This window comes from Enhydra lutris, unplaced genomic scaffold (assembly GCF_002288905.1).
Source record: "Enhydra lutris kenyoni isolate GAN:26980312 unplaced genomic scaffold, ASM228890v2 scaffoldscaffold39, whole genome shotgun sequence".
Lineage (NCBI taxonomy): Eukaryota > Metazoa > Chordata > Mammalia > Carnivora > Mustelidae > Enhydra > Enhydra lutris.
The window spans coordinates 30632128-30645916 of record NW_019154123.1 but is presented as its reverse complement, the minus strand read 5'-3'; the positions used below and the strand labels follow the sequence as shown (position 1 = coordinate 30645916).

The 13789-nt window shown below is 50.6% G+C and overlaps 1 protein-coding gene across 1 annotated transcript; it reads left to right on the top strand.

The window, feature by feature from the left end:
- The first annotated feature begins 1200 nt into the window (after positions 1-1200).
- Positions 1201-3682, top strand: LOC111155108 (hes family bHLH transcription factor 1). The gene is made up of 4 exons (XM_022515166.1): positions 1201-1543; positions 1692-1787; positions 2044-2131; positions 2792-3682. Exons 1-4 carry the CDS (start codon positions 1436-1438, stop codon positions 3343-3345), a joined length of 846 nt encoding a protein of 281 aa, XP_022370874.1. The 5' UTR covers positions 1201-1435; the 3' UTR covers positions 3346-3682.
- The last annotated feature ends 10107 nt before the right edge of the window (positions 3683-13789 follow it).

Genomic DNA, 13789 nt, shown 5'->3' with positions numbered 1-13789 from the left:
CCGCCGCCCGCCGCCACCCCCCGCCTCCCTGCCCCCGGGGCGCGCGCACACACACTCACACACGCACGCACACACACATCCTCCCCGCCCGGCCGCAGCCGCGGCGGCAATAAAACATCCTGGCACGTGCTCCGGCTCCAGGCGCGCCCTCGCAGGCCGGCTGATGTCAAACTGCAGCTCGGCTGGTGTAGCTCTTAAAGGGCCCGCGCGCGCCGGGTGCAGAGGCGGCCCCGGCCGCCCGCGGGGCGAGAAGGAGGGGAGAGGTTGCCGCCCGGCCCACCACCTCAATGGGCCGCAGAACCCAGAGTCTGTGGGTGGAAAGGAAAAGGATGGCGAGGGCGCGCGCGCGTCCCTGAGGCTTTGCCATCAAAGCCCCTCTTGTTCATCTTTCATTTGAAATTCCATTTCCTTTCTGCCCAGTTGGAAATTATTCTGATTGTTTCCTGGGGAAGCGCAGGATCCAAGGCCCCAACTCCAGAAGAGGAATGAGGGACGGGCGGGGGGGGGCGGATTTTAAAACAAAACAAAACAAAAAAAAAAGCCCTTGCTCTGAAAATTCGTAAATGTAAGGTGGGAGGCATTTTTTTTTTCCTTTTTCTGCATGTAAAAATATATATATATATATATATATATATATTTGGCGTCCCTTTTCTGCATGATCGCTTTCCATTATCCTCCTTCCCCCAGTGTATAGTGTCTGAGCGGGAAATCACTTAGATGTTTCTCTAACTCACACCCTTGCACACGTTCTCCTCTTTTATCCCTGTCCTTCTAAGTCTTTTTTTTTTTTAATATATTTCAAATGAACTTCTTATTAGTGTCAAAGCAGCTCTATTACACATGTGAAAGGAAATAAAGAGCAAAGACCCTGGCCCCAAAAGAAATAAACTAGACTGGGACAAAACCTGCGGAAAAATCCTCTCTAAAGCAAAGCCCAGCAGGAAGAATAGCAAAGGGTTAAAATCCTTTTGATTGACGTTGTAGCCTCCGGTGCCCCGGGCTCAGGCGCGCGCCATTGGCCGCCAGGCCTTGTGCCTGGCGGCCAATGGGGGGGCGCGGTCCACGAGCTGTGCCGCGTGTCTCCTCCTCCCATTGGCTGAAAGTTACTGTGGGAAAGAAAGTTTGGGAAGTTTCACACGAGCCGTTCGCGTGCAGTCCCAGATATATATAGAGGCCGCCAGAGCCTGGGGATCACACAGGATCCGGAGCTGGTGCAGATAACAGTGGAATTCCCCGTCTACCTCTCTCCTTGGTCCTGGAATAGCGCTACCGGTCACCAAGTAGCCATAAGATATTATAATAAACCCTCAGCATTTGCTCAGTAGTTTTGTGAGAGTCTCAAGTGAAAGGGACATAAACAAAACAATTTTTTGTGTGAAGGACTCCAAAAATAAAATTCTCTAGGGTTTAAAAAAAAAAAAAAAAGCAACAGAAAATGCCAGCTGATATAATGGAGAAAAATTCCTCGTCCCCGGTGGCTGCTACCCCAGCCAGTGTCAACACGACACCGGATAAACCAAAGACAGCATCTGAGCACAGAAAGGTAAGGGCAGTACCACTCTCTCTCTCTGCAGCCCTAAGAAATTAAGTCGGGGTTGGGGGGCTCCCTTCTCCCTTGAAACCCCGGGGTGAAATGGCATATCCCATGGGAACTCAGGGCTCTTTTTTTTTTTTTTTTTTTTTCCTTACAGTCCTCAAAGCCTATCATGGAGAAAAGACGAAGAGCAAGAATAAATGAAAGTCTGAGCCAGCTGAAAACACTGATTTTGGATGCTCTTAAGAAAGATGTAAGTGGGTAATGCTGCCTTTTTTTTTTTTTTAATTAAAAATGAAATACCATTTCTCATGTACAAAACGTGACCCACCCCACCCCCAACTGGCGGGATGGTCCCCGCCTGCACTGCGTTCTCTGAGGCCAGAGGGCCGAGCCCCCTCCAGGGTCTGAGGATGTCGGCGCCGCGGCCGGGAGGTGAAGGGGAGGGACCCCAGACTCCGAGGCCGCTGGCGGGGCTCTCACTTTAGTGCCTTGCCTCTTCTGTGCAGAGCTCGCGGCATTCCAAGCTGGAGAAGGCGGACATTCTGGAAATGACAGTGAAGCACCTCCGGAACCTGCAGCGGGCGCAGATGACGGGTGAGGGCGGCTCGCCGCGTCCCTCTCTGCGGGCGTCCCCTTCGCCCCGCGGTGATTTCTTCCAGACTTCCGCCCGTGGTTGTGAGAGGCATTCAGCTACATTTTACTGCCTTGGCTCACTCTTGCGTTCCCACGGTCTGGGGCTTATTTATAGCCACAACTTCAAGTTGTTACTGTTCCGGAAAGGGAGGGAGAGGTTGTAGCGGCGAGGGTGGCGGGCGGCTTGGCAGTGGGGGGAAGCGGGTGGGGACGAAAAGACTCAGAACCGAGGCGGTTTTGAGCTGCGTGGAAGCTAGGGGTCACCTGGTTTAGCACTCCCCGCTTCCCCCATTAGAGTAGGGGAAATGAGGTCCGGGTGGCGGGGAAGGGGGGGAAGGGCATTGCCCAAGGTCACTACGCGCGCGCGGACCGTGGGGGCAGATGTGAGGCTGAATGGGTTAAAATAGAGCTGCGGGGAATGGAGAGAAACCGTCTCGACTCTCGCTGCCAAGCTAGTGTTGAGAGGTGGAAGGTTTTTCTAAACCACCACCCTACGCCAGCCGGGGGCTGTTCCGCGGGCGGGTGGTCAGGGAGGAGCGCCGCGGGGACCTCCCAGGGCGGAGGCGGTGGCCTCGGGGCCAGGGCCACTGGGTGACCCGTCTGTCTGCTTCTGGCCCGCAGCCGCGCTTAGCACAGACCCGAGCGTACTGGGGAAGTACCGCGCCGGCTTCAGCGAGTGCATGAACGAGGTGACCCGCTTCCTGTCCACGTGCGAGGGCGTTAACACTGAGGTGCGCACCCGGCTGCTCGGCCACCTGGCCAACTGCATGACCCAGATCAATGCCATGACCTACCCGGGGCAGCCGCACCCCGCCTTGCAGGCGCCGCCGCCGCCGCCCCCGCCGGGACCCGGCGGGCCGCAGCACGCGCCGTTCGCGCCGCCACCGCCGCTCGTGCCTATCCCCGGGGGCGCGGCGCCCCCTCCCGGCAGCGCGCCCTGCAAGCTGGGCAGCCCCGCTGGAGAGGCTGCTAAGGTGTTCGGCGGTTTCCAGGTGGTCCCGGCTCCGGACGGCCAATTTGCCTTCCTCATCCCCAACGGGGCCTTCGCTCACAGTGGCCCCGTCATCCCAGTCTACACCAGCAACAGCGGGACCTCCGTGGGCCCGAACGCAGTGTCGCCTTCCAGCGGCCCCTCGCTCACGGCGGACTCCATGTGGAGGCCGTGGCGGAACTGAGGGGCTCAGGTCACCCCTCCCCCTAAACTCCCAACCCATCTCTCTTCCTTTGGGACACTCAACAGGAACTTGGACACTGGGAGAAAAGAGGACTTTTGTGATTAAGTGGTTATTTTGTTTTTTTTTTTATTTCTAAAAAGTTACTTTTTTGTAGAGAGCTGTATTAAGTGACTGACCATGCACTATATTTGTATATATTTTATATGTTCATATTGGATTGCGCCTTTGTATTATAAAAGTTCAGATGACATTTCGTTTTTTACACGAGATTTCTTTTTTATGTGATGCCAAAGATGTTTGAAAATGCTCTTAAAATATCTTCCTTTTGGGAAGTTTATTTGAGAAAATATAATAAAAGAAAAAAGAATGAAAGCTCCTATGTCTTAGAGCTGATTATTTCAGAATATGTTTAAAAAAAAAAAAAAGAGGAGGCTCTTGGCAGAATGTGGATTACAGGTAATTTTGAAAATTCAGTCACTGGCTCCTTTGTTATTAAAAGAACATTTTTAAAAATCCATCAAAACTTTTACCAACGCTCCGTGAACTAAATTACACTTAATTTGCAGGAACCCATCTAATATGGCTACTCTGATCAATTTGTGGTCTATCTCTTAAAGGATTTCAAAAAAATTTTTGTTGCAGTTGGGTAAATCATTCAGTCCTGGTTCTCCCACTACCTCTTCTGAGGAAGGTTGAACCCGGCTGAAGTCATGAAGTTAATAGAGTAATGCGTGCTCACCTCCCATTAAGGAAGACCCTTGTTGGCACTGCGTCTGTCCAAAGTAAATGGATTCAGGCAGCCTCTAGCCTTCCAGTGTTAGAGCCTGTTTAATTAGTGAATACTAAGGTGCAGCTAGGCATTCCCTTGTACCAGCATCCAAAAGTTTGAAAATGCCTCTCTGCACCCTCTTCAAGCAAGCTGAGAAGGTCAACAGATTCCTTCTGCCAAGGGACAGCTAGTTAGACTCCCAAGTGGAGCCCAAGTCCAGATGATTAACACCAGACATATGTTTTTGATAAGTTTCTGCGCTTGGCTCTAATAGAGAAAGCATGTGGGGGCCGCGCTGGCAGGCACACAGGCCATCTTCCCTTTAATACAAACAGCAAGCGACCCCTTTGCTTGGTCATGCCCCATTTCCAGGCAAGATGTGGGCTCCAGATAGAAGCAAAAGGGTTGTATCGGGTTTCAGCTCACATAACCCTCCTTAACAAGTCCTAACTCAAAGCGGACAGCTTTAAACTGTGCCAGGATCTGCAGGGAATTTCTTCCAAATCCCATCACAAAGGCTTGTCAGATTTTGTCAGATTTGGCCAGGTGTTTGACTGCATCCAGGTGTTGGGGAAATGAAAACCACGAGCCCTGCGAGACCAGACACATCAGCCGCGCTGTGGGTCTGGCGGGCGCGCCCTCCTCCCCCACGGCCGGCCAGTCCTCCTCCCCGCCCGGCCCCTCCCGCCAGCCTCCTCTCATCCCCCTTCTTTTAGAACGGCTTCTGGGAGGAGAAGGATGAGGCGGGAGAAATCAATCTTTGAAGCCTTCCTAACAAAGATAAAGCCAACGATTTTCTGTCTTGTTTCAAAAGCTTTACCTCTCCCCCGCCTTGCTCTGGCCTTTCCCACAGGCCAGTGTGGAGAGCGGCTCTATCACAGGAATGATCGAGCTAGCAGACAGCACTTTTCTACCCGAATACCTTCGACCCAGCTTCGGACCCAGAGGGAGAGTTTTAAAGATACTTTTTAAAATTTGTCTCCTACTTGTCTCATTATGTGAAAGGAGTCCAATACCCACCCCGGAGAAATACACAAATATATACACATACACTCCTTTTTATCGTACCATTTTTGCATGATTTCCCTCTTGTTTAAACACAAACATAAAGCAATTGCTCTGTGAAGACACCCAACACAAGCCTAAATGCTTCATTTGGCAAACCTTTCCTCTGCCTCCCTAGAAGTCCTTAACTGTCCCGGCATAAATAATGGAGGCATCAGGGTCTCATTTTTATAAAAAACACCTGTATGTTTTTTAAAAAGGCACACACACACACACACACACACCAGTGCAATCTCTACACCAACTTAAATCTCTTTGTCTTTCCGTGTATTAAAAGGGAACGACTGAAAAAGTGAATTTTTATTAACATCAAAAGTACAGAGATCTCTTGGGGGAGGGAAATTTAAGGAAAAGAAGATCTCTTGGGGGGGACGGAGTAATATATTTAAGGAAAAGAGGTAAACATTTGTTCTTTTGATAATCTGAAAATCGGGGGGGTTTCCCCTGGAATTTGGGTCTAGACTCAGATGAAGCATCTGTTTCCATACAACATGGGGAGAAAGAGTAACATCTTGGGCCCCAATGGGAATTTTCAGGCTCTGGTGCCAGCTACCCCACTAAACTGACTGTGTCACTTTGGATGAGTCATTTCCCTTATCTGGGACATTGCCAAGTCCATAAAGTCTTATTTCGAAGACCTTGCGTCCTCCTGCACCCAGGCTGTTTCTGGAGTAATTGGTCGGGTGGGGAGGGGGTGGGGGACGAAGCTTCAAAGACGACGGCAACCTTGCCCACCCACCCCCCACCCGGCCTGGCCAAGTTTTACGACCTCGAGGCACACCCTGGCGGCCCCTCTCTCCCGCCCCGGGCAGTCCCGATGGTTCCAAGAGATAAGGCCCAGCTCGCAGCTCCACGTCCGGATGCGGGCAGGCGGCCTCCGCTGCAACGCGCATTATCCTCTCAATGGAGACCCTCCAGGGCCCCGGCCCCCTGCAGTCCCTGGCAGCATCCGGAGCGGGAAAGGCGCTGAACTGGAAGGGGAGCTCTCCCTGGTGGAGACGCGAGCCTTTTCTAATGAATAAGCGCGACCCCGGGGCGCGCCCCCTCCTCGCGCCCCATTCCACCCCACGTGTTTCTGGAATGGGGACCCAGGGGTTAAACTGGACCCCCTCATCGTCACCACCGTCCCGGGAAACCTGTCATTAAAGTCAATTAACTTTTCCCACACCCCTTGGCCGGTAACAGCCCGCTGCTAGCTTCCTCCTCGGCTCCTAAGTGCAACCAGATGGGCCGCCGAGCTGCCCCCGCCGCGCGCCCGCCAGGGAGGCCCGGGGGTTCCAAGGGAGGCCGCCGGGGCCCGCGGCCCGGGGCGGGAGCAGGCCAGGGCGGCCACGCCGGGCCAGCCCCGGCGGCCCTGCGGCCAAGGTGGTTTGCTTAGCAGGCATGGCTGCTTTCTGGCAGGAAATGAATAGCTCCCAGATGAGCTCAGGCAACCTGAGAGGTCGTGAGAACGGCGCGAACCCCCGCCTGTGCAGCCGGCAACCTGCCAGGCCGCGGGGGGAGCGGGCGGCGGCGGCGGCGGGAGGCCGGGAGGCCCGGCGGGCGGGCGGGCGGGCGGCGGCAGGGGGAGAGGGAGGAGGGAGCCGCTGACACACGAGCCCGCGCCCGCTCCCGCTGACAGGCAGGCAGCCGCCCGCGCCCGGCCGCCTCCCCCGCTTCCCCCGCCCCGGGCCCCAGCGCCTCCCAAGCAGCAGGCCCCAGCCGCAGAAATGCGGCCGCCCGGCCCCGCCAGGGCCTGGGGGTGGGGCGGCCTGCCAGTGTTTTTCCAGTTCCCCCGGTAGCTCCGGGCCGCATTTAGAAGCCGGGGAAACTGGGCCGAGGCCAGTGTCAGGGCACCCGAGGCCCTGCCAAGCGTCAGGCCAAGCCAGAGCGGGAGTGGGCAGGGAGGGGGTGGAGGAGGGGCGGGGGGTAGGGGGAAGGGCATCTCGGCCCACACCGGCGTCCCAAAAAAGACAGAACCACCCCACAGCAACTCTGAACTCCTAAAAAAAAAAAAAAAAAAAAAAAAAATCTCGTTTCTAAAAACCCTGAGCACCTACTAAGTGTCCAGCAGGCCCACCGCAAGAGTTGCGAAGATAGCAGTAACTCCCACCCAGCCCCTAACTCCCAGAGCTCTGGTTTAGCTAGGAAGACAGACAAACATTCAGGTGACTCATCCCAGGTATGATGAGGTAAGCGCCAAAAATGAAGTTTAAACAAAGGGCACCTAAGAACAGAGAGATTAATTCTGATTTGAGAGGAAACCAGGTAAGTTTTTCAGAGAGTTGGCACTTGAAGCTGAGAGCTGAAAGATGAGATCAACAGGAAGAGAAAGGAGGCATAGGAAGGTGAACGAAGAGGCAGAGATGGGTAAATATTTAGGTCCAGTTTGAGAAATTTCCGGACGTTCGCCGAGGTAGTCCTATTTAAATTTTCAAATATATAACTTGGCTTAGAGGCCGGGGGGGCGGGGGGGGGGGGGGGGGAGGACCAAGCTGTCTGCTTCAGTCCTTGGTTTACTGCAGAAGTCCGAGGGTTTAGAGTATAGCGTCTGGCTTCAGGTTGCTTAGGTTGTAAGACCAAGGCAAATTAAGTTCTCTGAGCCTCGTCTGTACCTTGGGGCTCAGAGGGACAGTATTTCATAAGGTGGTGAGGATAAAGTAAGTGCACGTAAAGCATTTAGAATGGTGCTTGGCACAGGAGACCTCAACGCATGGTCAAAGCCACTCCAGTGAGGGAGGGATGCTCACCAAACGAGGATGCCAACCCTGAACTTTGCCCAGTGGGCCGCTTTTAATTGCACCAGGCCCTAGGTGAAAGGCCCGCTGCTTCTTCCATAGTTTTTGAATTTCACGTACTCATTCAATAATTCCTGGGGCCCCTGCGTGGCTCAGTTGGTTAAGCTTCTGCCTTGCGCTCAGGTCATGACCCCAGGGTGCTGGGATGGAGCCCCCGCTTAGGGCTCTCTGCTTAGCAGGAAGCCTGCTTCTCCCTCTCCCACTCTCCCTGCTTGTGTTCTCTCTATGTCTCTCTCTGTCAAATAAATAAAATCTTTTTTAAAAATTACTGAATGAGGCACTAAGGGAATAAAGGCTGAAGAAAGGCATGAGCTCTACAGCTGCAAACTCACGGTCTAGTAGGCGAAACAAACCAGTAAAAAAAAATAATAACAATAATAGTTAGTCTGTGTTAAGTGCCATAAAAAAGGAGTAGTGCACCTTGCTAGTGCAAAAGAAGGGGAGATGTCATAGCAGGCAAGTTTTTGGTCCTCCAAATTATGATTAACCTGGGAATCTGTGTGACCACAGACACGGCGGGCATGGTATGTAACTAGTCAAATTCCACAGAAGAAAAGCTATTGTCAAATGGTTAATTTGAAAATTAATCCTTTTAAGATATTAGTATGTTCCAAATGAGCACAGTCTACGAGATATGGTCAAGGAACTGGACACAATTCAAGGAATCCGGGTTCCAAATTGGTCACTACCTGTGAAATGCTGAGTGAGTCCCCTAGAGTCACTGGGCTTCCATTTCCTCCCCGACAAGGTGGGAAATTTAGACCAGAAGTCTCTATAAAGTCCTTTTCAACTCCATGGTCTGTGATCCTCTTTCCTCAGCTTGCTTCCATGTGTCTCTACATTTTGACACATGCTCTGTGGCTCTGAGAATCTGTATCTGGCATAGTTCAAAACTTTCGACCAAGGTCTGGGATGATTTTACAACCAAGTATTTCCATCCGCAGTGAAAGATGGGGAAGCAGACCCGAATAGATGGGCATTGTAGTTCCACTGTTGCAAGCAAACAGGCCACACGTTAGATTCTGTATGTAGCCGGGCCGTGTTGGTGAGAATCATGTTCACAGCACAGCACATGAAAGGAAGACGGTATCTCCTGGGATTTGCTCACATATCTGCTCCTAAGACCCTATACTTTACTGTAATATCTTGTTATCTTACTGGGAAAACTGAAAAACACGAGTTAAAAATACCACCACTTTCCTTCTTGATCCTAAAAAATTGCTTCCCATCCTTCTCATTTGCCCACTTCTTTTCTGAAAAAAAGAACGTGATCTGTTGTTTATCAGGACTCCTTCCATTTAGGAAACATAGTTCCCCAACTGGCTAGAATTTTTCTACTAGTACACTTACTGGATTAAATAAACTTACTGAATTAGTCTCGTTAAACAAGAATGTCAGTCTGAATTAGGGAAAAATCTAAATTTTAAAAATCCAATAGGGAGAGCAGTAAATTTTGTAAATACTTGTACTGAGTCTGAATTCATAGTTTACAAAAGCACTTGCTCTTATAAAACGAATAAAGTCATTTAAAGAACGTATTCTCCTAAACCGGTTAAACATGGCTTTTGCAATATTATTTATAAAATAGGTGACCCTTGAAGAATGCAGGTTTGACCTCTGCATGTCCCCTTGTATGTGGACTTTTTTTTTTTCAGTAAATACAGTACTGTACTAGAAAATATATTTTCCCTTCCTTATGATTTTCTTCATAACATTTTCTTTTCTCTGGTTTACCATAAGAATACAGTATGTAATACATGTAACATACAAAATATGTGTTAATTAATTGTTTAGGTTATCACTAAGGTTTCTGATCAACACTTTATTAGTGGTTTATTAGGAGATAAACTTTTGGGAGTCAAAAATTATATGCAGATTTGAGGATGGGGGAGATCCATGCTACAGTTCCTGCGTTGTTCAAAAGCAAACCGTATAAATCTTTCTTTGGAGTAGGAAAAATAGCTCTGATTGCAACCCAAGTAAATAATTGTAGCCTAAATTAATAATAAGGCTTTACTGTAGCTAGTCTATGTCTGGATATGTTTGAGTTGTAGTCTGCCTTTGGGCAAACAGAGATTGATGCATTTTTTTTTCCTTTAAAATTGCAAGTATCACTCAATGAGAGCAACGTTATTTAAGGAATGCTCTTTGTAGCTTACTATTTCATTATTCACAAATGTGATCTGTTTTCATGTTCGATTCATTTCCCTTATTTACTCACCAGCATGAGACATGACCTTTGTAAGTCCAGCTCACAGAAAACTCCTGCCTAGAGAAACACTGGCGTGGACAAACCCCAGCACCCAAAATGTCATGTTTCCTGCTCCATAGTTTCTCTTCTATGAGCTTTCCCCCCTTAGCCATAAAAATCTGTCCTTATGGCATCAAAATATATAACAGGAATACCATTCCTTAACAGGACCAGGAGAAAAAAAAAAAAAAAAGAAAAAACAGGGCCCGGAGAGGGCAAAGGCAATGTCAAATTAGTTTCAAAAGCAACTGCCATATATGACATTGAGGAGTCAAAGTTAAGTGGGAAAGTGGTGAGGGCATTTCTTCATTTAAGTGAATGCCCAATAGATATGTGGGCTCAGGGACGGGATACAAAATGTAAAGGAAGTCTTCCTACATCCCAGATTTGTAAAGAACAAATACTCTTGAACATGCAAAGTTCTTCTTTCTTGTGTTCTGTTCCATAATTAGGACCCCCTGATTATTTTTATACAAATAGAATCTTTCAAAGGGGCGCCTGGGTGGCTCAGCCATTTAAGCATCTGCCTTCAGCTGGGGTCATGGTCCTGAAGTCCTGAGATTGAGTCCATGTCAGGCTCCCTCGCATGAGAGAAGCAGGGGAGTCTGCTTCTCCCTCTCCCTTTGCTCCTCCTCCTGCTTGTGTGCATGCGCTCTCTCTCTCAAATAAATAAATAAAATATGAAAAAACAAACAAACAGAATCTTGCAGAATCACACAGATATTTCCCTTGAAACTCTACATAACAAGGTAACTGGGGAATTGGCCATTAATGCCTTGCAGAAGAGAGCAAGCCTCAAAAACAAAAACAAAACAAAACAAAAAAAATCCGAACTAAAGACTCATTTGTGTGCTTTTTGTTTTTTGGTTTTTTGGCAGCAAAAAGCTTTATTGTGGTCCATTTGATCCAGGCTTGGGAGAGAGCTCCAGGGCGGTTAAAAAGATGCCTAGTGGTTGCAGAGAGATGCTCAGGCACAATCCCTGGGACCAGGGAGAGGCCAGAGGGGCCCCTGGAAGGCTGCTGGGCTCTGGAGTCTCCTAGGTGGGTGGCCGCCCATCTACTTGCTGACTCTCACCTCCTCATCTAGGAAGTGGCTCTCCAGGAAGTCACAGGGGTGGGGGCCTGAGCAGGTAGAACCCAGAGCAGGCAGATTCCAAAGGGACTGGCCCAGGCTCTTCTCTGGAACCAGGGCGCCTTCCATGGCATCCAGGGTTCCCCCCCCACTCATCTTGGGACGGCTTCTGCACGTCCTAGAAGAGGGCCCTGCCACTGGACTGGTTTTGCACCTGCAAGAGAAGCTCAGTGCCCTAGTGCTTCTCCTGGGCCACGCCCTCCAGAGCCACACTGTGGTTGTGGAAATAGGAGCCCAGACAGAGGGAGGGGTAGGACCCCGCGGATGGATGTTGAGCAGGGCCGATAGCAGCCTCCACCTTAGTGGAATAATTCTCACGAATCTGGGAGATCTGGTGGATCTGTAATAAGGAGCTAAGCTCAAAAGAGGGTGTTGGCCATCCAGGAGGCAGAGGGTGGCCAGGAAGATGGCTCCGAAGGTTGCATCTAGAACAAAGGTTGGAGGGTGGTAGGAGGCTGGTAGAAGGGGCTTCCCTGGGTCTGTTCTGTCCAAACACCTGTAAAGCAAGAGGCAGATCCGTGGGACCTCCCGTCATAACCTGAGCCCTGCCTCATTCGTGCTATTTTTGTTTTCCTGTTTCAGGGTAGGGGCAGGGGCAAGATGGGGAGGCCGAGGTTGGAGGGGATGCATAATATATGATCCTCTAGGGAACCCTGAAACTACTTTTGTGTGAAATGTTTGAGATTTCATTGTCGGTTCAAAACAGCCACAGAAGAGGCATTTTTGAAGCAGTTGAATGCTGGGAGCCTTTCAGAAAGGATAACTTAGGGACACCTGGGTGGCTCAGTGGGTTAAGTGTCTGCCTTCAGCTCAGGTCATGATCCTAGGGTCCTGGGATCTAGTCCTGCATCCGGCTCCTTGCTCAGTGGGGAGCCTGCTTCTCTCTCTCCTCTGCCTGCCACTCTGCCTACTTGTGCACTCTCTCTCTCTCTCTCTCTCTCTCTCTCTGAAAACAAATAAATAAAATCTTTAAAACAAAAAGGATAACTTAAAATGTTGCTCTCGCCTCACCAAGTCACAGAGACCTCAGGCCAGAGTCATATTTAAACCTACACTGGCTTAAAAAAGAGAAGTTGCCTTTCCCACAGTCCATCATCTTGAAATCTGGCAATCAGTGTCTAACCTGATGGCAGGCTGAATTCAGCTTCCTCTTTAAAAGTCAGCTTTTAGGGTTAGCCCACGGCTTCCAGCCTGGGGTCCCGGCCTCAGCTCTGTGCTTTCTCTCCTTTGCCAGGACCCCCCTCAGCCTCTCCACTGTACTCCCTGGAAACTTTTTCTGTTTTCAGTGGATTCCCCTTTACCCGCAGCCTGGGTGTGAACCCCCTCATTGTCTGGTTCTCCCTTTGTTGTGAGCCTGCTGGATGAATGACTCTTCATGTCCCCCACCCAGGGCGCCAGTAGGGGGGAAGTCGGGTGGGGGGGCAGGGTGAGGAGTGTGCACACCCAGGCTGGGGAATGGGGTCCCGGAAGTCGGGGTTTGTACCTGGGTCAGGGAGCATGGATGCCATGGGCTATGAGTGAGGACACAGTCTCTGCCTCCCCAGACCCTTGCCAAACCATGGCTCCTCCTTCTTCGGGTGAAGATCTGTCCTTGGTGGCATCCAGTTCTCTTTAATCTCCGTTCCTCCTCATCTCCTGACCTCCCTCAAGCTCGCCTTCACCTGGCTGTTCCTCCCTCCTTTTTCAGAGATGGGCTGTGATGCCACCCCTTTCCCCTTCATGGAAGGTGTGGGCCACCAAAACATCCACTTTTATTCCTGACTTTCAACCTCCCTTATCTTATTTTTACTTTTCTCCGCAGCCTAGAATCACATTTATTTCTCCACAGTCTCCACAGAGCCAACTTCAAGCGTGCTGCTCTCTCCACCAGCAACTTCTCTCCCTTCTCACCAGGAAGCTCCTGACATGTCCCTCGCGGCCCCCACTGTCTCAGTCTTCTCATGGCCACCTTCGCAGCCAGGCTTCTGTGTCCCCCTCTCCACAGAATTTTCTGGCCAGGGCAAAACTCGGTGAACAAGCCAGATAGTCACTTTTCTGTCTTCTCCTCTGTCAGCAGCATTCCTGAGGTTTCGACCAGGTGCAAACTCTATCCTTGAAATTCCCTCCTTCGTTAGCCCCTGGGGCATATCTTCCTCCTAACTTCTTCCAACCTGTCTAGCAACTTCTCAACATCCATCATTGGATTCTTTCCTTGTACTCACCCCATTAAGGTCATTGCCCCTGAAAACCCCATTCATGTCCTGTTTCCCTTGATGCTTGGCCACCCACGGCAGTGACTGGCATCTGCACGAAGACCATCAAATCTGCCATCTCCCATCTAGAATTCTCTCCTGAGCTCCAAACCAGAGCCCTGCTGCCCACCAGACAGTCAGTATGTCTCAAACCCTGTGCCTATGAGATGCCTATCTCTGCCTCCCGGGCTCAACGTGACTTCCTCCGCCCTACTCATC